The sequence below is a fragment of the Leucopleurus acutus genome (assembly GCF_964270905.1).
Source record: "Leucopleurus acutus genome assembly, chromosome: 2".
In the NCBI taxonomy this organism is placed as follows: Eukaryota; Metazoa; Chordata; class Mammalia; order Artiodactyla; family Delphinidae; genus Leucopleurus; species Leucopleurus acutus.
The window spans coordinates 24,853,315-24,875,243 of record NC_139143.1 but is presented as its reverse complement, the minus strand read 5'-3'; the positions used below and the strand labels follow the sequence as shown (position 1 = coordinate 24,875,243).

The 21,929-nt window shown below is 38.6% G+C and overlaps 1 protein-coding gene across 4 annotated transcripts in view; it reads right to left on the bottom strand.

The window, feature by feature from the left end:
* AHCTF1 (AT-hook containing transcription factor 1) overlaps positions 1 to 20,442 on the bottom strand; it is an 82,501-nt gene extending 62,059 nt beyond the window's left edge. For 2 of the 4 annotated variants that reach the window (XM_082834663.1, XM_082834666.1), the window contains exons 1-3: positions 5,963 to 6,588; positions 3,857 to 4,110; positions 213 to 393 (exon numbers count right to left, since the gene is read on the bottom strand). In XM_082834663.1, coding sequence (XP_082690789.1) covers positions 213 to 393; positions 3,857 to 4,110; positions 5,963 to 6,200 — 673 coding nt within the window. In that variant the 5' untranslated portion in view covers positions 6,201 to 6,588. Of the gene's footprint in view, positions 1 to 212; positions 394 to 3,856; positions 4,111 to 5,962; positions 6,589 to 20,126 lie in introns of those variants that run through there. The other 2 variants (XM_082834665.1, XM_082834664.1) reach the window with 2 other exon arrangements.
* Between the last annotated feature and the right edge of the window lie 1,487 nt (positions 20,443 to 21,929).

The window sequence follows — 21,929 nt, the reverse complement described above, 5'->3', positions numbered from 1 at the left end:
TAAACACTTCATCAATAAAGTAGAATAACTCATGCAAAAAATCTCCATAATGCCCAAAACAATAAAATAGGAGCAAACATTTTTTTAAAAAAAGCTACATAAAGAAGTTTCTATATAACATTTTCTGACTATTAAAAAAAAATCAATCCATTGCATCAGAATACTCAGGTGCTTAATTTCTGGTTTCAAGCAAAGAATGACTAATTAATTACCTGATGCCTCTACTTCATTCTGATTGCATGACACGTCATCCAAACACAGGTCAATAAGAAGGATCTGTCCAACATCAGTTACCACAGCTGCCACACCAAAAAGCCATCGCAGGCTTGGGTGTAAATGCTGAGTACTTGCGCTGGCTCCTCCATGATTAATTATAGGTTCAATAGCTGTTACCTAGAAAGCAGAATATATCATTTGCTTTTCTTATACAAAGTGAGAAAACACAACAAATTTTGAGGTTAAAGCAGGTATTAGTTATACAGATGTTAACATTTTCCAATACAGAATCATAAATCTGCATTTGATACTTGCAAATCTGAATAAAATAATGAAATGTTCAGATATAACAAGAATCACATGGTGCAGTTGGAATAATAACTGATGTTTATCAAGACTTTACTATATTCCAGGCATTATGCTAATCAATTCACAATAACCCTTTGATATCAGACTATATATAATTATCTCTGTTTAAAGATGAAACACCCTGAGGCTTAGAATAGCCGAGTTATTCAAGTCACACAGTCATTAAGTATAAAACTGAAACCTAGATTTTTCTCACTTTAAAACTCTTAACCAGCTACTGTATAAGTATATAGCCTCTTCTCTAAGGAAGACTAAAAATAAATCATTCCAGATAAATTTACTGTTTACACTTTTTTAAAAAGGTCCTTTTTATGCCCTAAAGCCTGAAGAGGTCTAACCTTCTTTAAAAGGGCTACATTATAATGGACTTCACACAAAGCTTTGGCAGTAACTGGATCACTGACATTTAACAAGGACTGAAATTACTTAAAGAAAATCATACTGTAGCTACATTATGGAGTTGTATTTTTCCTCTTCATCTCATGAGTCAAATTTTAAATGTCTGTACCTAATAGTCTGTATTTTAGTTTACACTTAGCTTTCCTTCTGTTTCTTATTAATTCACAAAAATTAATTAGCTATGATATTTGATAATTAAGTATTTGGTGATTTCTACTATAATACTGATGAATATCCTAGAAAGAAAAGAGGAAATTTGCTATCAATGGTTTATGTGTTAATGTAAGGTTAAAGTTTGTTTCAGGTTGTAATTTATTATTACAGACAAAACCCTGGCTTTCTCAATATTTCATTAGTACACAAAACATTCCTTAGTGTTTCTAATTCTGAAAGCTGTAATTTCATGGATTGTCTTCCTTTTCTAAATTATGTAATAATGTCTATAAATACTAAAGCATGTTCTCTTTAATTCCTTCAGTGAAGGGTAAGGGATCTGTTTGCATTCCTCATATAAATACTATACATGAAGTTATCGATAATGCTACCTTAATTAATTTTAAAGTGAGGCAGTTAAAAGCAAATTTAAGAGGGGATACTGTGCCCTAGTCAAAAAAGAGCTAGTTGACTGAACTCCTTTTGAAGGTATCTATCACTCCTCTCCCAATCTTTTCCTTCCCCTATATTCCATGTGATACCAACCATTCATCCAATTAAGCAACCAATAATTTATCTAATTCTTATTCCTTCTCAATTACTCTTATCCAAATGATCAACAAGTCCTGTCCATGTTACCTCTGGAATCTACTTTGAATCTGTCCCATCTTCTCCATTTCTTATGCCACTTCCTCAGTTCAGTCCATCATCCTTATTTACCTGAACTACCCCAACCAAATAGCTTTTTACACTACAATTCCACTTTAAATTTAAAATGATTTCACTACAGACTTTAAGAGGAGGCCCCTAACTGCAAATAAGGCCATTCACAATCTCAGTCCTCACCATTTCTGGCACCCACTTCCTCCTTCCCTTCTCTCCCGCCGTTCTAAATAACATTAGTTTTCCAAATGTTCCATACTCTGTGACTTTTTACACTTTGGTCTCTTTGCCTAAAATGTCCTACCTTTTTGAACAGAAATCATCCAGGTGTTCTCCACGCTCCAAGTGCTAAAATTATCAAAGCACTTATTATATTTATGCTATCATCCTATAATCTGTCTTCTCCCACTAGACTACAAGCCTTTTTGGACAGCATGTACCAAGTTCAATTCATCTACTTACCCCCAAAATCTAGCACATAGCTTGATTTACAGTAAGCACTCAATAAATTGCCAAAAATAATTCTGTCTTTAAAATCATCATCACTGGCAAGTACATATAAGATACCAGGCTATAAATTACTTCAGACCCCACATTAGCCCACTGGGTTGGCTTCCTCACTATAAAAACATTATTATTTTGTCATTAAGCTCCCTTTTAACTTTAAAAATTCTATTCTATGACAATATACATTACATACATATATATGCATACATAGTTACATATACTTTTGTGTGTAAAGTGCATACTTCTTTCACACTGGTAGAAAAAGAATTCTACTCTTCCATGATTTTTGTCTGTGTGTATTTGTAAGTGTATACATTTTCTCACCATGTAAAAAGAGCAGTAATGAATCTGCTGAAGAAACAACCTGAATTCAAAGAACTTCTATAATTACTACTGGATAAGATGCCTGGCATATCAAGGCATACATATGTTAGAATTAATAAATGGTGAATATAAATGAACTCACTATTTAAATATATTATTCACATCTTAAATGGTAATAAAGACATATTTTACATACTGCTGCAAGGCTACAGTCTCAAATTAAAAGAGAAAAAAACAGGCAAGGAAAAACTGGCATAGTAATGAATATAATATTTTTATAAACTTTTGGTATCCTCATAAAACACAACTGGATGTAAGAACAAAACTCAGATGATACTTTTCATATATAAGAACACTACATGTCATCACTATTTTTACTCTGTAATTTTCTAACCAAGAATAAGGAAGTTGTACTTTAATTTTTTTTAAATTTCATTGATTTACATTGTGTTAATTTCTTCTGTACAGCAAAGTGACTCAGTTATACATATACATAGATATATATTCTTTATATATATACACATATTTTCTTTTCTATTATGGTCTGTCACAGGATATTGAATACAGTTCCCTGCGCTATACGGCAGGACCCTGTCGTTTATCCATCCTGTACATAATAGCTTGCCTCTGTGAATATCAAGCTCCCATCCCTTCCCTCCCCGACCCACCCCCACCCCCACCCCACCTGTGGCAACCACAGTCTGTTCTATCTCTGAGTCTGTTTTTGTTTCATAGATATGTTGATTTGTATCATATTTTAGACTCCACATATAAGTGATATCATATGTGGAGTCTAAAATATGATACACTGAAATATTTTAGAGTCTAAACATTAGACTTTCTCATATTTCTGACTTACTTTGCTTCGTATGATAATCTCTAGGTCCATCCGTGTTGCTGCAAATGGCATTATTTCATTCTTTTTGATGGCTGAGTAATATTCCATTGTGTGTATATGTGTGTGTGTGTGTGTATATATATATACACACACACCACATCTTCTTTGTCCAAAGAAAGTTTTATTTTAAATGTTATGTTGTTTTGATAATATATTTTTAACCTCTTTATTTTAAACTTTTTAATGAAAAACAACAAACTTCCATAAAAGTAATCTAATTACAAATGTATATAGCTCAATGAATTTTCACAAAGTGAACACACCCATGTAACCAGCAGGGGTTCGGTTTTGAAAGCAGAATGTCCACATATCTTAAGCAGTACCTACCCTTCCAGGAAGAACAACTGCTTTAACCACTCTTGATAAACCAAGGTCATAAAGACAGAGAACACTCCCTTCTGCTTCTTCCAATCCAATTAACAATCCAGTTCTCTTCTGCCAAGAGAATTCTTTCACAGCTAGGACTATAGGAGGCTGTTCATTCACTCCACTGAATCTATATGCAGACAACCGCTCTCCTGTTAGAGAGTTTACTACCTCAAGTTGCGGACCACAAGCCAAGCAAGCAAGTCCATTTTTCCCTAGAAGAAAAAAAACAAAAATGTTGCTTATTTTAATATTGTATATATACAACAAAACTAAATAGCAGTTAGCTCTTTTACATATATAATATACAGCCATTATCTCCAAACTGAAATCTAAGCATTTACAGAAGAGTGGTCCTCTAATTAGTAAAATAAATTGAACAACTACTAATGCAATAATAATAAAGTAACCATTCAGTAAAGGTACCATGTTATATGCTTAAATACATTATCTCACTTACTCCTTGTTACACCTCAATACAGAAATAAGGCAACTAAACTTTCATACAACTGTATGAATGAATGACTTGCCCAAAACCCACATGGCTACAAATACCAGAGCCAGAAGTGGATTGCAAGTCTGTTTAACTCCCAAACTCATATTTTTACTACATTATACCTTAAGAGTTAAACTAGGTGCTATGGGAGTTATAAAAGTATAACTCATGATTCTGTCACTGAAGAGTTCAAAATCTGAGAAGACGAGACATAACCAGTATAATAATAGGAAAGATCAGAAGCCCTTCTTGGCCTCTGACTAGTCATGTCTGGATTTTATTCTTCATGCAATCTAAAGTAACTGGAGGGTTTTAAGCAGGACAGTGACAATCTGATTTACATTTTTAAATGTTAGTCCAGATGCTAAGCAGAGAATGGACAATAAGGTGGGACCAGAGCAGAAGTAGGGAGATGGTACCTTATGCTTATGGTGGCCATGAATAGAGAAAAGGGGATTGACTGGAGATTCATCTCAAAGGCAGAACTAAAAGGATTTACTTGCTGATGAATAATATATAGGCAGGTGAGTAATACAGAAAAATCAAGAACTAGACCCTGAATTTTCCCTTGAACAGCTAGATGAATGATGTTAATTTTTACTACTAAATTTGTGATGTCTACCATGCATCCAAATAAATAGCTGTATATACTAGATTATAGCTGAGAGAGACTAAAGAGTTTTAAAAAAAATAGCATGGCACAGTAGGGACCAAGAATGCATGGGTTCAAAGCTCATTTTTGCCACTTCCTTTCTATGTAACTGGGACCAAGTTACTTAACCTATTTGATTCTCAGTTACATAGAATAGTGCCTAATTAGAGAAACCTAGTAGTTACCTCAATGAAAAGTTGTTACAGTACCTAGTATGTAAGAGTAGTACTGTTATTACCTTCAATATTCAAGAGAATAGCACTATAAATAGCTAAATTACTGATCTATATGTTTTGTTGTCTTCCTGCTAGGCAGGATGGCTATAAAATTCATTTTCAGAAAAGTCTTCTGCAACATATTTCACTAGACTGAAATCCATAATTTAATGGCTTCTCTGGTCTAATTCTCTGCTGTATTATATAATGTAAAACATCATTATTATTAAGATCTTGTTCAGATTAATAGAATTAAGAAATAAGACTTTCAGAATATATTGTATCACCTAGGGCACTACAATCAGGTTTTTCTACTCATAAGACTGTTCACGTTCTAATCTAAACTCATCACCGATAAAACTTACTAATTATAAAGGAAAACCAGCCATGTATCATTTCTACTTTCCAAATGCAGATACTCAATACTAAGAGATATAAAATATATGGTATTGCAAAAAGGAAAAATGAACTATAATACCCCAGGAGATTCAATGACAATGTGCTCAAGTAGGTAGAAATTAATACATATGTAGTTGTAGATGTAATATAGTTATATAAGACCACTCTAAGCAGTTCTGCTTTTTTTCTTCCACTTTAAAGGAACTGCAATATATGCTTAATATTATTTATCTTAATATATGTTTATTATTAATCTTATTAAATTTAGCAATAATGTTGCTAAATTTTCAGCAACATTATTTTACCTGCAGCAAACTTTCCACGAAGCACAGATTCTAATGTTATTTCATCTTCTCCAAGGGCTTGGATAGTCACTTCTGGGAATTGTGCTGTTACAGTCACTTGGGCTGTTAGGTCTCGCATACTTCCACTGCAAACATTTTTTAAAGTACGATTATTATGATATATTTGTACTATAAGACACCTGATTATCTCTAACCAAGGGGAAAGGGAAAAAAGAAAAGAAAAAGAAAAAGCTACCATACAAAAGTAAACAAACTGAAACTAAAATCTGATTATGAACTACACATTATGTGCTTTGGGTCTGAGACATTCTCTCCTAAGAAAGTATTTCCCAAACAGCCTTAGGAGGGTAAAGATTCATTAAGCCAGATGTCCTAAGGACATACATGAGTGCCTAGATTCTTCGAAGACTGGGTTTAACGCAATTAATCTTATTGCTTCATTTACTCTCAAAGAACATTTCACACACAAAACAGGAAAAATTGCTATTATTTTGGGAAAGTTACCACTACAGTAAAAGAGGAGAAAGTGCATGAAAAATGTCCAAACCCACAGTAACCTCAGGAATTGAGTTCGGCACATGTCTTTAACTGCACAGAAAAAAATCTAAAATTATCTTTCATTTACAATGTATACAACAGTAGATTTCCTAAATGACTCTTCCATTGTAAACAATGAAAAATGATGCCTGAAACATAAAAGTATCTTTTTGAAAGATTACGGAGTTGGCAAAGCCAAAAGTGGAAACAGTAGGAATTTTGGAAAATATATAAGCTGGCTTGGGTCTTGAGGGTTAGCTACTAAATCCAGTTCTGGTGACCCTGATCTTGTTTTGAGCATCCTGAGGTCCACAGAGGCTGAAGAAAAAGCTTAGGGCTAACCCCTGCACCCCCATTAAATTCCATAGGGCTATATCATCAGCATAAAGGTGAATGAGACAAACACCCTCTGTGCAGGACTGCGAGCAATAAAGCTGCTCATTTTGACCATGGCTGAAAGTTTCTACACAGAAAAAGAAAATTTCCCTTCATACAAACTAGTGGCCAGAATTCAAGCTATGGTACCAGAAGATACTCAGGTGAAGAATATTATAAAGTAGTTTCAGGTTGGTAATGCTCCAAGCAACCCACAGAAACCACCAAATATTTGAACTGAACTCTTTGGAATCTCAAAGAGTTCTCAAAGATGAAGTTCCAAAGAAAATGAGCTTACAATCAAAATTACAAAACTTTAACAAGGATATCAGGATCAACAGCCAGCAGAATCAGGCTATCAAAGACTTCATTCAGATACTGAAAAGATCAGAGAACAGAAAATAAGTATGTTTAATAGGTTTAAAGAAATCAAAGATTTAGTTTGCTAATGAGGAATAAACTTTAAAAATTATAATGAAGGGGCTTCCCTGGTGGCGCAGTGGTTGAGAGTCCGCCTGCTGATGCAGGGGACCCAGGTTCGTGCCCCAGTCCGGGAAGATCCCACATGATGCAGAGCGGCTGGGCCTGTGAGCCATGGCCGCTGAGCCTGCGCGTCCGGAACCTGTGCTCCGCGATGGGAGAGGCCCACGTACCAAAAAAAAAAAATATATATATATATATATAAAATAATGAAAATTGGTCAAGTAGATTTGGGGGGGAAAAAAGAACTTCTGGAATGAAAAATGAAGTAAAATTTAGAACTCAATGGGGAAAAAACCTCAATGGAGCAATGAGAATGTAGCAGCTACAGTGCAACAATATGAACAAACATCAGAGTATATTATTAAACAAAAGTAGAGAAAATACATGCAGAATTACATTTATATAAAGTTTAAAAGACTACAAAACTAAAAAAAATATTTCCTAAGAATACAAACACATGTAGCAATAGTATGACTAACACAAAGGAAACCATAAATACAAAGTCCACAAGAGGAGCTACCCATGAGAGGAGAGAAAGGGGAATGGAATGGAGAATACACAAGGGACTCCAGGTAATGGTAATTTTCTTTTTCTAAAACTTGGTAGTGAGAACATAGGTATTCTTTGCATCACGGTTCTTCATAACTTACAAATATTCTTTTGTACCTACTTAAGTCAATAAAAACAAACTCAAAAGATAAGAAAAGCAGTGGAGAGAGAAAATGTAGCACAGAGAGACAAAGAGATGAGTAGGTAAAAGTTACAGGCAATACAGGGAGAAAATCTAACACACGTTTATTCAGAGTCCCCCCAAAATATAACATGAATGGCAAGGAGGAGGCAATATTCTAAAAGATATTTCCCAGATTTGTAGAGACAAACTAATTCTCTGAAATCAGGAAGACCAGTGAATCCTAGGTCAAATAAAAAGAAATGACTTTTCAACAACAGTGGAAGTCAGAAGTCTGGAATATCTTCAAAATTCTAAGCAAAAATAGTTGTCAACATACAGTTTATATATCACTGAAATTATCCTCAAAAACAAATATGAAAACACATTTTTGGACAAAAACTGAGTTTAGCACAAACAGATCCTCCCTTAAAGGGAATTCTAAAAGAAGGCTTCAGGTAGAATAATGATCAGACACAACTTCTGAGACACAAAAGAATGGTGTGTCAAAGTACTGGTAAATAAATGGAAAAATCTAAAATATGGACAACATAACAGCAACAATAATAATGGTCAAGTACTGGATTAAAATAAAGCATCTGTAATCCTCTTGTTGTCTTGAGAATGAAGAGACATTTGACTTATTTTAGACTTTGTTACATATCCAAGTTGAAAATATATATAGGAAGAGGCATACACAAGAACGTATATATTAGTAGAAAGTTTCCTTAATAGGAAAATACTAAAAATAACCAAACAAAATAAAGAGAAATTTGCTTTATCAGATTATAAAAACATATTATTATTCAATACATTATAATAATTAAAACTGTAATAATAATATGCTAGTAATGGACAAATCGATCAATGAAACAGATAATTTAGACACAGAACCACAAAAATTTAGATGATATAAGCATATTTGGGTATTTCAAATCGGAGCAGAAGTATGGACTATTCAATTAATGTTACCAGTACAATTTGTTCCAGCCAAGAAGTTACACATTGGTAGAGCAAAGTTATACACACATTACCCACACACATACTACACACTCCTCCCCTAATATCTAGAAAATGAATAAAAGTATATGTGTGTGTGGGTACATCATGAAACAATACAGAAGAAAGAAGGTGAGTTCAAAAAATCCATAGAATTCTAATATCCTTCAGTTTGGAAAGAAGTAAACTAAAAGGGTGAATAGATAACCCTAGGAAAATTCCAGGTCTAGAAGCCTCTCATTACATACTACATACCACTGAACCTCATCAGTGGGCCATCTTCCAGGGCACTGTGCTGCTTTATTGGGAGAAAGGCATTAACATCCAAAGGAGTCTCCCTGGCAGGAGAGTAATACCAAGTACAAGTCATTTTACTAGGTACATGGTTCCCCAGCAGGGACTATACACAATTGTAACACTCAGCCCAAGCCATTCTCAGAAAATAAAATCAATACTATCAAACTGAAACCTATGTCAAAACAATAGTTAACAGCCACTCTTAACAGATCTTTCTTTAAAAAAAAAAAAAACAAAAAAACCCAAACACCACTTTTATAAAGAAATGACTGATGTGTTAAAAGAATTATCATAAGCTTAATAATTCCTGTCCTTTAATTTTAGTTTTTCTTATAAAATTAATTTTCTAAAAAATAACATTTATAGTCTATTGCATTTCATAAAACTAGTCTCTGTATGAAATCTTCTACCTATATATCTGACTACAGAGATGTCTGAAATACAAAACATTAGTACTATTTACTTTTGTGTGACCCAAATTTGGGGTGATTTGTTCCTTTCTTTATACTTTTTTGGTATGGCTTGGATTTTTTTTAAATGTTTTTCATTTTTATAAAATGAATTAAGTAAAGAACTTTTTAAAAACAAAAAAATCTAAAACAAAAAACTTTGAAAATACAGGAGATATTTATATAATCTAAGATGGGAAGAAGGTGCAAATCAACCTAATATTCACTAACAATCAAGAAAATGCCATGTTAAATCATGATACCATTTTTGCCAATCACTGTTAAAGGTATAGAGAAAACACACATGTGCTTATACACTCTTGCAGAAACATAAACCCCCAAAGCCTTTTTGGAAGATAATTTGCCAGGCCCTAATTTTATGCGGACAAATCTTTTGACTTGGTAATTCTAGAATTTTTATTTCCTACAGGTAAAAAACTTTACCTCATTATCATATCACACCAGATCACCAGGAGAAAGAGATCCCTGCTACTCCATGGCTTCAAATACTGTACGACAGCAACACCATATTTTTTCCAAAGTAACAGACACTACTAACCATTCTCTATGTGGATGCTTCCACTGCACCTCAAATTCAACATTTCCAAAATGAAACAATCTTTCTCCCTCCTCTCTACAGATTTGTTCCTTTTCTTCTGTTTCTTCTCTCAGTTAATGATTCCATCACCTACCCAGAAACTTTGAGGACTTGGTTAAAACAATGATTCTTCAAAAAAAATTTTCCTTGCCCGGGTTAAGTTACAATTTCATTTGCTCCTGATAAACCTGGTACTTCCCCTATCATGGATGGTACTTATCGCACTCTATAATTTCCTCTTTGTATACCCAACTAGAAAGTTCTAAGGGGACAGATTAGATCTTACTTATTTTAATCCAAGTAGTTTCCACGCTGGAGGGGGCAAAGAATATTGGTTGACTACATGAATAAATGGTTTCCTTTTCCTCCCCTTACCCTGCAATACAAGTGGTCACCAAAAACTGCCCATTTTACAAAACAAACAAACAAACAAAAAACCTCTGCCTTCTAGTCCATTATTTCTCTTCCTAGTGACTCAGGCTTTATCAAAACTAGACTAATGGTCTTTTTTTTTTTTTTTGCGGTACGCAGGCCTCTCACTGTTGTGGCCTCTCCCGTTGCGGAGCACAGGCTCTGGATGCACAGGCTCAGTGGCCATGGCCCACGGGCCCAGCCGTGGGATGGGGCACGAACCCATGTCCCCTGCATCGGCAGGCGGACTCTCAACCACTGCGCCACCAGGGAAGCCCTAGACTAATGGTCTTTTGATCTCCAGTCTCCTGTTCTTTCTGGTCATTCTACAATTGGCAAGTACTTATTCTCACTACCAATTTATGTGAAAAGAAAAAATAGATTTGAAAAGGTTACTCAAAAACATGAGTTATAATTTTCTGTCCAGGCTATGAATGCTATTTTCTGGACAAAAATCTGTTCAACTACATCAAAAAACATGTATGTCACCATTAACTCAAAAAACGTTGTGTTTGAGACTTCCTAGTTAAAGTGTAAGTTTTTTTTAAATCCAAAACAGATCTAAAAGTATAATCAAATATAAAGTAATTAGACTATTACTACTATAACATATAGTCAGTGAGAAGTAATGACCTTTAGCCTCTTATAATTATATTAACATCTTATATATACATGATGGTCCTAGGCTCAAGCTTTAGATGCTGAAAGCATTATGTTTTCATAAAGTGATTGTATCCCTCTCCTCCTAAGTATTTTAGTACCAAAGAAAATTTTACACAAATTTAGGTAGGAAAGGCCACAATCACATTGTTATCATGTTGGTTTCACCTCTGATGGCCTTCTCTAGTCTTGATTTAAAAAAACAGTGTAATGGTAAACTGAAGTTAACACATTTTTCCTATTAAACTTAAAACCCAAATCATTTCTCTGAAGCTAAAACCTCCAAAATTCTGTACACTTTGGGTAGCTTTTCCCAAAGTATAGTCACTGGAGTGTTCATGGACATTAGGCAAAAAAGTTCCATGATCAATGCAAATCAATCAACCAACAGAATTATGAGATAACTTCCACAAAGTGATTCTAAAATTCATCTGAAAGGTGCACAATAATCAATTTTTTGAAAAAGAAATATAATAAACGTCCCATTTCTCAGGCTGGATGTGTTTTCTGTTATGCTCTTTTTAATGTAAAACAAAGATTACGACGTGGAAGTAGTGGCTCAAACAATCGCAATATTTAAAAAGAGAATTGTAATTTCCATTCCCAATATATTCTCCCATCTAAAAAAAAGAAACGAAATATGTGAAAGCAAGTTGTTCAGACACCAGACAATAGGTAGCACAGGACAGTGGTCCCTAAGAAAAGAAAAACAAACAAGATGACTTCTAGGACTGTCCCAGGTTACCGTGTATAGCGTGTATCCAGAACACAGAGCAGAGAGAGGGAACCCACATAGAGCCCAAGGGTCGCCTTGAGTTGAGAAGACAGAGTTGAGAATTCCAAAGGTAGCTAGAATTCAAAGGACAGAGTACTGCAGTACAAAGGGTCATACAAAGAGCTCCGGAGATTTGCAGTGGGTTCTCCTGAATCTTCACATGGTTAATATAAGCATGTAAGGAAACTACCAGAAGCCAAGAAATAAATCATTGGAAAAGCAGAGGAGAAACAATCCCCAAAGTGTATGCACGCCCAGGTATAGCTCCAGAGTGAAAAAAAGCCTAATACATGGGCAATGAGTAGAGTACTCAGAAAGGTACTGACTGCTTCAGGAGTGGGGAGAAAAATTAGCCCTTGTCTAAAGGCTACTCTGGTCTAAAGTTCAAAAAGCAAGCCTCAAAAGAATCAAACTGTTTCCAAGAGACTTAGCTGCATCCCAAAACAAAGCTCAAGAATATATAAATGATTGCAAAAATATTCAGTACTCAAGAAAGTAAAATTCATCATGTCTGGCATCCAATCAAAAACTGTCAGGCATGCAAAAAGCAGGAAAATGTGACCCATAATAAGGGGAAAAAACAACAACAAATAGAAACGGACCTAGAAATCACACGGAAGTTAGAATTATTAGATGAGAACAGTAAATCAGTTATTCTAGCTATAGTCCCTAAGTCCAACAAGATAGAGGAAATCATGAACATGTTAAGGAAAGACTTGGAAGATATAAAAACGTCTAAATTAAATGTCCAGAGATGAGAAATACATTGGATGGGATTAACAGATTAGACACAGAAAATATTAGTTAACTTAAACACCCACAGTAGGAGCTATCTAAATAAAATGAAGCACAGAAAGAAAAAAGGCTGGGGTGAGGAGCAAAAGAAGAGAGCATCACTGAGCTATGAGGCAACCTCAAGTGACCTAATATGTGTAATAGGAATCTCCAAAAGGAGAGGACAGAAACATCTGGAAAACTAATGGCCAAATTATTCCTAAATTTGATGAAAACTACAAACTCATAAATCAAAAAGGTCAGTAAACTTCAAGCATGAGAAACATGAAGAAACGCTACCAAAATATTAATACATCCTAATCAAGGGACAAAGAGAAAATCTTAAAGTAGCACACTGCTGAGCAACAAAGAATTACGAGACATCTCACTGAAAACAATGCAAGCCAGAAAAGTGGAACAATGGGCTTCCCTGGTGGCGCAGTGGTTGGGAGTCCGCCTGCTGATGCAGAGGACACGGGTTCGTGCCCCGGTCCGGGAGGATCCCACATGCCGCGGAGCGGCTGGGCCCGTGAGCCATGGCCGCTGGGCCTGCGCGTCCGGAGCCTGTGCTCCGCAACAGGAGAGGCCACAACAGTGAGAGGCCCGCGTACCGCAAAAAAAAAAAAAAAAAAAAAAGTGGAACAATGTATTTTAAGTTCTGAAAAAAAGCAAGCTGTCAACCTATAATTCTATATCCAGTGAAAATATCTTTTTTAAATGAAGGCAGGGCTTCCCTGGTGGTGTAGTTGTTAAGAATCCACCTGCCAATGCAGGGGACACAGGTTCGAGCCCTGGTCCGGGAAGAACCCACATGCCATGGAGCAACTAAGCCCATGTGCCACAACTACTGAGCCTGTGAGCCACAACCACTGAGCCTGCGTGCCACAACTACTGAAGCCCATGTGCCTAGAGCCCATGCTCTGCAACAAGAGAAGGCACAACAATGAGAAGCCCGTGCACCGCAATGAAGAGTAGCCCCCACTTGCCGCAACTAGAGAAAGCCCGTGTGCAGCAACAAAGACCCAACGCAGCCAAAAAATAAATAAATTAATAAATATTTTAAAAAATAAATTTTAAAAAATGAAGGCAAAAGAAAGCCACTTCAGACACAGAAGAACTGAAAAGATAGTCACCAGTAGATCTGCACTACAAGGAATGTTTAAGAATTCCTTCAGGCAGAAGCAAAATGATACCAGATGGATATCTGGATCTACATAAAAGAATACAGACCTCCAAAAAAGGTCAAAACACTTTTTTTTCTTATTTTTAATCTCTTTAAAAGACAATTGTTTATTCGAAGCAAAAGTGACAGCAATATATTGAGGAGTTTATAACATATTTACAAGGAAAACAAATGACACAATGGCACAAAGGCCTAGAGAGGAGAAATAGAAGCATATTGTTACAAGGTTCTTAACACTATACACGAAATTCTATGTTGTTTGAAAACAGACTATAGTAATTTAAAGATGGACACTAGAAACCTTAAAATAAACATTAAACACACAGACACACAGATATAATAAGCCAATGAAAAATAAAATATCAACATAAAAAAAGTTAATCCAATAAAGACGCAGACCTCCTAGAGAACAGACTTGAGGTTATGGGGAGGGGGAAGGGTGAGCTGTGACAGGGCGAGAGAGAGTCATGGGCATATACACACTAACAAACGTAGTAAGGTAGATAGCTAGTGGGAAGCAGCCGCATGGCACAGGGATATTGACTCGGTGCTTTGTGACAGCCTGGAGGGGTGGGATAGGGAGGGTGGGAGGGAGGGAGACGCAACAGGGAAGACATATGGGAACATATGTTTATGTATGACTGATTCACTTTGTTATAAAGCAGAAACTAACACACCATTGTAAAGCAATTATACCCCAATAAAGATGTTAAAAAAAAAAAAAAGTTAATCCAAAAATGCTATAAAAAGAGAAAGAACAAATGGCTAAATGGGAAAAGAATCTGAAAAAGAATATACATGTATACGTATAATTGAATCACTTTCCTGTACACCTGAAACTAATACAACATTGTTAATCAACTATACAACAATATAAAATAAAAAATTTTAAAAAGAACAAGTGGGACAAATAAAAAAATAGGAAGATGGTAGATTGAAACCTAACCATATTACATCACTAATTACATTAACAAAATGACTTTAATATTCTAATTAAAAAGCAAAGATCAGTCAGACTGGATAAAAAAGCAAGACAAAGTTTAAATAAAAAGTTAGATAGGTTAAAAGTAAAATAATGGAAGATATATCATGCTAACAATAAAAAAAAGCAGAAGCAGCTTATTAATGTCAAAGTAGAATTCATGGGACTTCCCTGGTGGTCCAGCGTTTAAGAGTCTGCCTTGCAATGCAGAGGACGCGGGTTTGATCCCTGCTCGGGGAACTAAGATCCCACATGCCACAGGGCAACTAAGCCCGTGTGCTGCAACTGCTGCTCTAGAGCCCACTCACCACAACTAGAGAGCCCAAGTGCTGCAACTACTGAGCCCACGTGCTCTGGTGCCCACGCACCACAACTAGAGGGCCCAGGCACCACAATGAAGGATCCCGCATGCCGCAACAAAGATCCTGCATGCCACAGTTAAGACCTGACACAGTCTAATTAATTAATTAATTAAATTTAAAAGTAGAATTCAGAGCAAAGAATATTACCAGGGATAAAGAGGGTCATTTCATAACAATAAAGGGGTCAATTCTGACACACAGGAGTTCAAAAAAAGGTTCAGTGAGCGAAAGAAAAAGTTTTCCAAATTTAGAAGTTAGCCTTTGAATCTATAGGGCAAAAATTGGCTTCTGGTTTCCAGACCTTTCAAATCCCATATTTACAGTGTGAATTTTAACATTTTAAGCACAATGATGAGAACTTCTAAATATTATATTAGAAAGAACATCTTATATAAAGACATATCTATATATACGTCTTCACAAAAATACATTAAGCAGCTATGGTCAGTACTGTATAAAATTAAGTACAGTCCTAGCCTGACATGCCAGTATTGACAACCTCTAAAAAGTAATTTACAAAGTTTCAAATCCTTCCAAGGTCTAGATAGGCAGAGCAAGAAAATTGTGCCTGATTTCAATGGAAATATTGTCCACTGTCTTTATAAAGCACAGATGGATTTTCACTCCCTTCACAAAAACCTTCAATGACTCCCCTACTGAATATAAAAACTGACATCTTCAGCCACAGGTAATCAAGGCCCTCCACAATCTGGCAGTATCAGACTATCTTTACAATGTTTGTCTCCCCACGCCCCTTCCTTCATCAGTTTGCTATTGCCTCGCATATTCATTCTTTTATTTATACTGTTCCCTCCTCTACCTCCTTCTGCCAAAGCCCCATTTAAGGACTAGATTCCCAGTGTGGTCTGGGTAGATCAATCCTTTTCCTATTTAATCTCATCTCTGAGCTCACTCCTTTCCACATTTATGTTAGCAATCCTAAAAATAATTTTTGAAATCCGTTATTTGTATTTGCCGGTCTTCCCCACATACTATTCATACTATGAATTCCTAAAAGACAAAAATCATACCTTATTCCTGTGAATTCCAGAGGGTCACAATGCCTTGCAACTAACAGGTCCTAAACATGTCATAAATTAGGATAGCAAGATACTAGCAGGGACAGGAAAAGACATGTTGAACAATAAATATAATCAATTTTTAAAAACTCAATATTCTTAAAACCCAACAAGAAAACAAACAACCCAATTAAAAAATGGCCAAAGATCTAACAGACACCTCAATAAAGAAGATATACAGATGGCAAATGAGCACATGAAAAGATGCTCCACATCTTATGCCATCAGGAAAATGCAAATTCAGACAATGACCTACCACTACACACTTACTAGAATGGCCAAAATCCGGACGCTGACAACAACCAAATGGTGGTGAGAATGTGGAGTAACAGGAACTCTCATTCATTGATGCTGGGAATGCAAAATGGTACTGCCACTTTGGAAGACAGTTGGGCAGTTTCTTACAAAACTAAACATATTCTTACCATATGATCTGGTGATCACGCTCCTTAGTATTTACCCAAAGGAGCTGAAAACTTATATAAAACACAAAAACCTGTACATGGATATTTTTAACAGTTTTATTAACAATCGTCAAAACCTGGAATCAACCAAGATGTCCTTCAGCAGGTGAACTGATAAACAGTGGTACATCCAAACAATGGAATATTATGTAGTGCTGTAAAGAGTTACAAGCCAAGAAAAGACGTGGAAGAAACTTAAATGCGTATTGCAAAGTGAAAGAAGCCAATCTGAAAAAGCTACATAGTGCATAATTCCAACTATAAGACAATTCTGAAAAAGGTAAAACTATGGAGACAAAAAGATCAGTGATTGCCAGGAATTAGTAGAGAGGGAGGGATAGAGAGGGGAGCACAGAGGATTTCTAGGGTGGTGAAACTACTCTGAATGATATCATAATGGTGGATACATGCCATTAGACATTGACCCAAATCCATAGAATGTGCGACACCAAGAATGAATAGTAAACTATGGACTTTGGGTGAGGATGTGTCAGTGCAGGTTCATCAATTGCAACAAATGTTCCAGTCTAGTAGGGGATGTTGATAATGGGAGAAGTTATGCATGAATAGGAGCAGGGAAAGCGTATACTGGAAATCTCTGTGCCTGCCACTCAATTTTGCTGTGAACTTAAAAATGCTCTAAAAAATAAAGTGTATTAAAAAGAGAAAGCTCAGGGACTTCCCTGGTGGTGCAGTGGTTAAGAATCCGTCTGCCAAGGCAGGGGACAAGGGTTCGAGCCCTGGTCCGGGAAGATCCCACATGCCGCGGGGCAGCTAAGCCTGTGCGCCACAACTACGGAGCGTGCACCCTAGAGCCCGCGCGCCACAACTACTGAAGCCCACACGCCCAGAGCTCGTGCTCCGCAACAAGAAGCCACAATCAGAAGCCCGCGCACCACAACGAAGAGTAGCCTCCCGCTCACCACAACCAGAGAAAGCCCACGCGCAGCAACAAAGACCCAATGCAACCAAAAATAAATAAATTAATTAAATTGATTCTAAAAAAAAAAAGCTTAATATTGGATCCCACTTGTTTTTAAGTATACATTGCTTCAATATTAAGAAGCAAAGCAAAATTTGCAAAAGTACTAGGAAAGATATTGACACAATACGAAAAATCAGTTGTGTGAAATACACACATCCTAGAAGGCTGCTAAACTCCACAACAGAAAATAAAACTTTAATCTAGTTGTTCAATAATTATAATGCACCATATACTGAGCGAACATTTCTACAAAACATTTTGTATGCATTTTGACTTTAAAAAAAAAACACTAAGAATTATGATATAAATGTAAACTAGCTGTGGACCCAAAAACGTCCAGCCTTTTAGCAGTTGTTCTTTCAAACTTAATTCAAACAGTTACCAATCACGAACTACTTTTAAAACATCGCGTTGGGAAGGGAATGCAAGGGCAGAAAGATGACCTACTTCCTGATCTCAAGGAGTTTACATTCTAGGAGACACATAATCAACCATGAAAATAAATGCTACAATAAAGGTGTATATTCTGTGAGATCCCAGGAAAGAACTGGGATAAAGAGAAATGAAAGAGTGTATAGAAAAGATGGCATTTAAGCTAAGGAGGATTTGAAAGCTGAAAACTTGAAAAAGGCAGCGATGGCACTCCAGGCTGAAGGACAGGAGCAAAGGAACATTAAAGTACATCTTCAAGAAAATGGGCCCAGGATTGGGGATGATTCTGGAATAGCCGAAGCATAAATTCGGGAACAGTTGAGGGTGGACAGCAGACAAGATTTACTGTAGAGACCGCTGACCTAACCTAAGGAAATGAGACTTCATTCTGAAGAAGAAAACGAAAAATCTCCGGAAAATTTTTATGGTTAGGAAAGAAACAATGTTTTGTGTCCTCTTAAATCGAGATGTGTCCATCCCAAAATTGCTGTATAACAATCTTCAAAAAAGAAAAAAATTTTTTTTGGTAATTATTGCTGTACTGCGAATCGGTGACATTCTGGCACTAGGTTATTGAAAAATTAGAATCAAAAATTACAGTACGGGGAGAATGTAGACTTTCCCTAGCGCTTAACACACTCAGAGCATGCCTCAAACATTAACTTGAGCTGGGCTTGTCATCCCTAGTCAAATCCTCCGAAATAAGTAAACCTACCCTAATTTCTTCTCTCCTTACAGACTTAATCAATGAAAGCTCACTAAAGAAAAGTCCTTAACATCTACTGGCTCTTTAGGATATTTTAAGAATACACTCAAGTTTAGAGTTTCCAAGAGACCTACATTTTATCCTCAAGGACCCAGGTTCTTATCAAGTATCTTCTCAAACTGCCCATTTGAAAAAAGATAATAACGGCTAGTTTGAACCTCGTTGGCTTTGAGAACGAATTAACCTCCCCACGCCCCCCAGTCCACGAGTAACAAAAGTAATTGTCCTTAAGTTTCCCGGTGGCACAAGCAAGGCAAATTAATACGCACTCCAAGATGTATAGTTATTTTAAATCTCCTTTATCGAACCAATTCACTGCACTTTTCAAATCACGAGGCAAACTTCTCCGCCCGGGACTCATCCCAGCCAGGCCCAGGAGCATGGGGACCACACACCAATGTTAAGACAGACTCAAAGTACGAGCAGGTTCCCCCGGAGGGAGGCCCGCCAAAGTCTCAACCGCACCAAAGAACAGTAGATTAGAGGCGCCGCGGTCCAGGCCGCCGGGAGGGCGTGAGCACCCGGCTGCCGGCGCGTTAGGCGCGGGGGTTGGACCCTGAGGCGCCTCTACGCCGCCATGTGCCGCCGCTCCGCCGAGGTTATATAACAAACGCCCGGAGCCCTGGAGCTTGCCGCAACCGCCAACGCCCGCATTCGCCCCCTCGGGCCAGCTCCGCGAGTCGGGCCGCTCCGCGAGTCAGGCCGCTCCGCGAGCCGGGCCGCCGCTGCTCGCTGAGCGGCCACAAGTCCGGCCTAGGCCCGGCGCGCGGAGGGCCCGGCGGGCCAGGCGCGGCGAGAGAAGCCGGACCGCCGCTCCGGGCCCAGGCCGCGCCGACCAGCCCTCCACCGTCCCGGCCCAACCTCCTCCTTCCCTTCCCACTACCTGAGAAGGGCGGGTGACCGAGCGGCCGCGGCCGCCGAGTCCAGGGGGGCGCGAGGCTGGGCGCGAGCTCCTCCCGCGCGGGTCCGTCACAGCATCTCCCAAGAGACACAGCCGCCACCGGCAGGGCGCGCACACCTCCGCACAACCCCCGCGAGCGCCTTCGCCGGCAACAGGCCGGCCGACCGCTCAGCGACTAAAACGCAGCCGTTGCCTGCGCCGCAGCCCCGGGTCCCTTCCCCACGCGACTCTGTCTCTTCCGCTCGCGCAGCGATGACCCGTCTTCGCGCATTACCACCCGGCCGACACACAGTCCCAAACAACCAGGAGGGGAGGGGAGGGGCGGGGAAGGGCGGAGAGAAGTGGGAGACGGAAAGGAGATCACGGCGCTGGGACCTGAGTTCTCGCGAGTGTTCCGGCCTTGGGCGCCGGCTCTGCGGGAATTTCAAACTCTCTGCGAAAAAAGGTGGGGGAGGGAAAGGGAGGAAAGGGAAGCAGGGTGGGGAAGGGCAGGACTTTTTTGTAAAATAGGATCTCCCCACCTCCAAAGAGCTGAAGGGAAGAACGACTACGAACCCCACAATGCCTTGCGCGTCAAACCGTTCTGGTTGCCCAGCCCTTGGGCCTAGCGCGGAGTCGGGAGTGGTAGTCTGTACCCGAAGTAGCGCCCGCGTAGCGATCCCCCCGGGTGTCTACTGTGACGGGAGAGTCGCCGCGTTATCTTCTGGATCCGCTTGCCGGCGGCCGAACGATAATCTTTGCCTTCGGTGGTTTTCTTTCTCCCTGTTCCGGCTTTCCGTGCCAAAAGTGGGCGCCTGACTTTTGGGGAAACGCTTCTTTCCCTCTCTGTATTTTTAAACATCCGAGCGTGCTTTCGTGGCCAGAGATGTTCACGAGGTCTAGTCTAATCTTCTAAGTCAAAATTTTACCCCAAGTCAGTGTTGCATGTTTGGTCACCCTGGGGTTTCATTGTGGAATTTCTTTCATTTGTTGTTAGTATCTTTGAAGTAAGTCCCAGCACCACACACTCTTCAAACGTGTGGAATATATCCACAATAGTAAATTCCAAATAAAAGAATTATAATGGGAGGTAGAGGTAGGATTCTAGCAGGCCACGTTTTTTTCATCAGGAAAGTTTATTCTTTTCTGTTACGCTTTCCCGTATGTTTTTTGTCAAAGGCTGTCTTTTAGAAATGTAATATCCTTTTCTCCATAATTTTTGTTCCTTTATTGACAGCAACCTCTGAACGTGACATTTGTTTGCAAAAGGTACTGGGCTAACTTGTGGTGGAGAAGGAGTTAAAAGGGGTTTTGGGGGACTTCCTTGGTGGTGCAGTGGTTAAGAATCCACCTGCCAGTGCAGGAGACACGGGAAGATCCCACGTGCCATGGAGCAACTAAGTCCGTTCACCACAACTGCTGAGCCCGCTCTCTAGAGCCCGCCAGCAACAACTACTGAGCCCACGTGCCACAACTACTGAAGCCGGCACGCCTAGAGCCTGTGCTCTGCAACAAGAGAAGCCACCACAATGAGAAGCTCGTGCAGTGCAACTAAGAGTAGCTCCTGGGCTTCCCTGGTGGCGCAGTGGTTGAGAGTCCGCCTGCCGATGCAGGGGACATGGGTCCGTGCCCCGGTCCGGGAAGATCCCACATGCCGCGGAGCGTCTGGGCCCGTGAGCCATGGCCGCTGAACCTGAGCGTCCGGAGCCTGTGCTCCGCAACGGGAGAGGCCACAACAGTGAGAGGCCCGTGTACCGCAAAAAAAAAAAAAAAAAAAAAAAAGAGTAGCTCCTGCTTGCCACAACT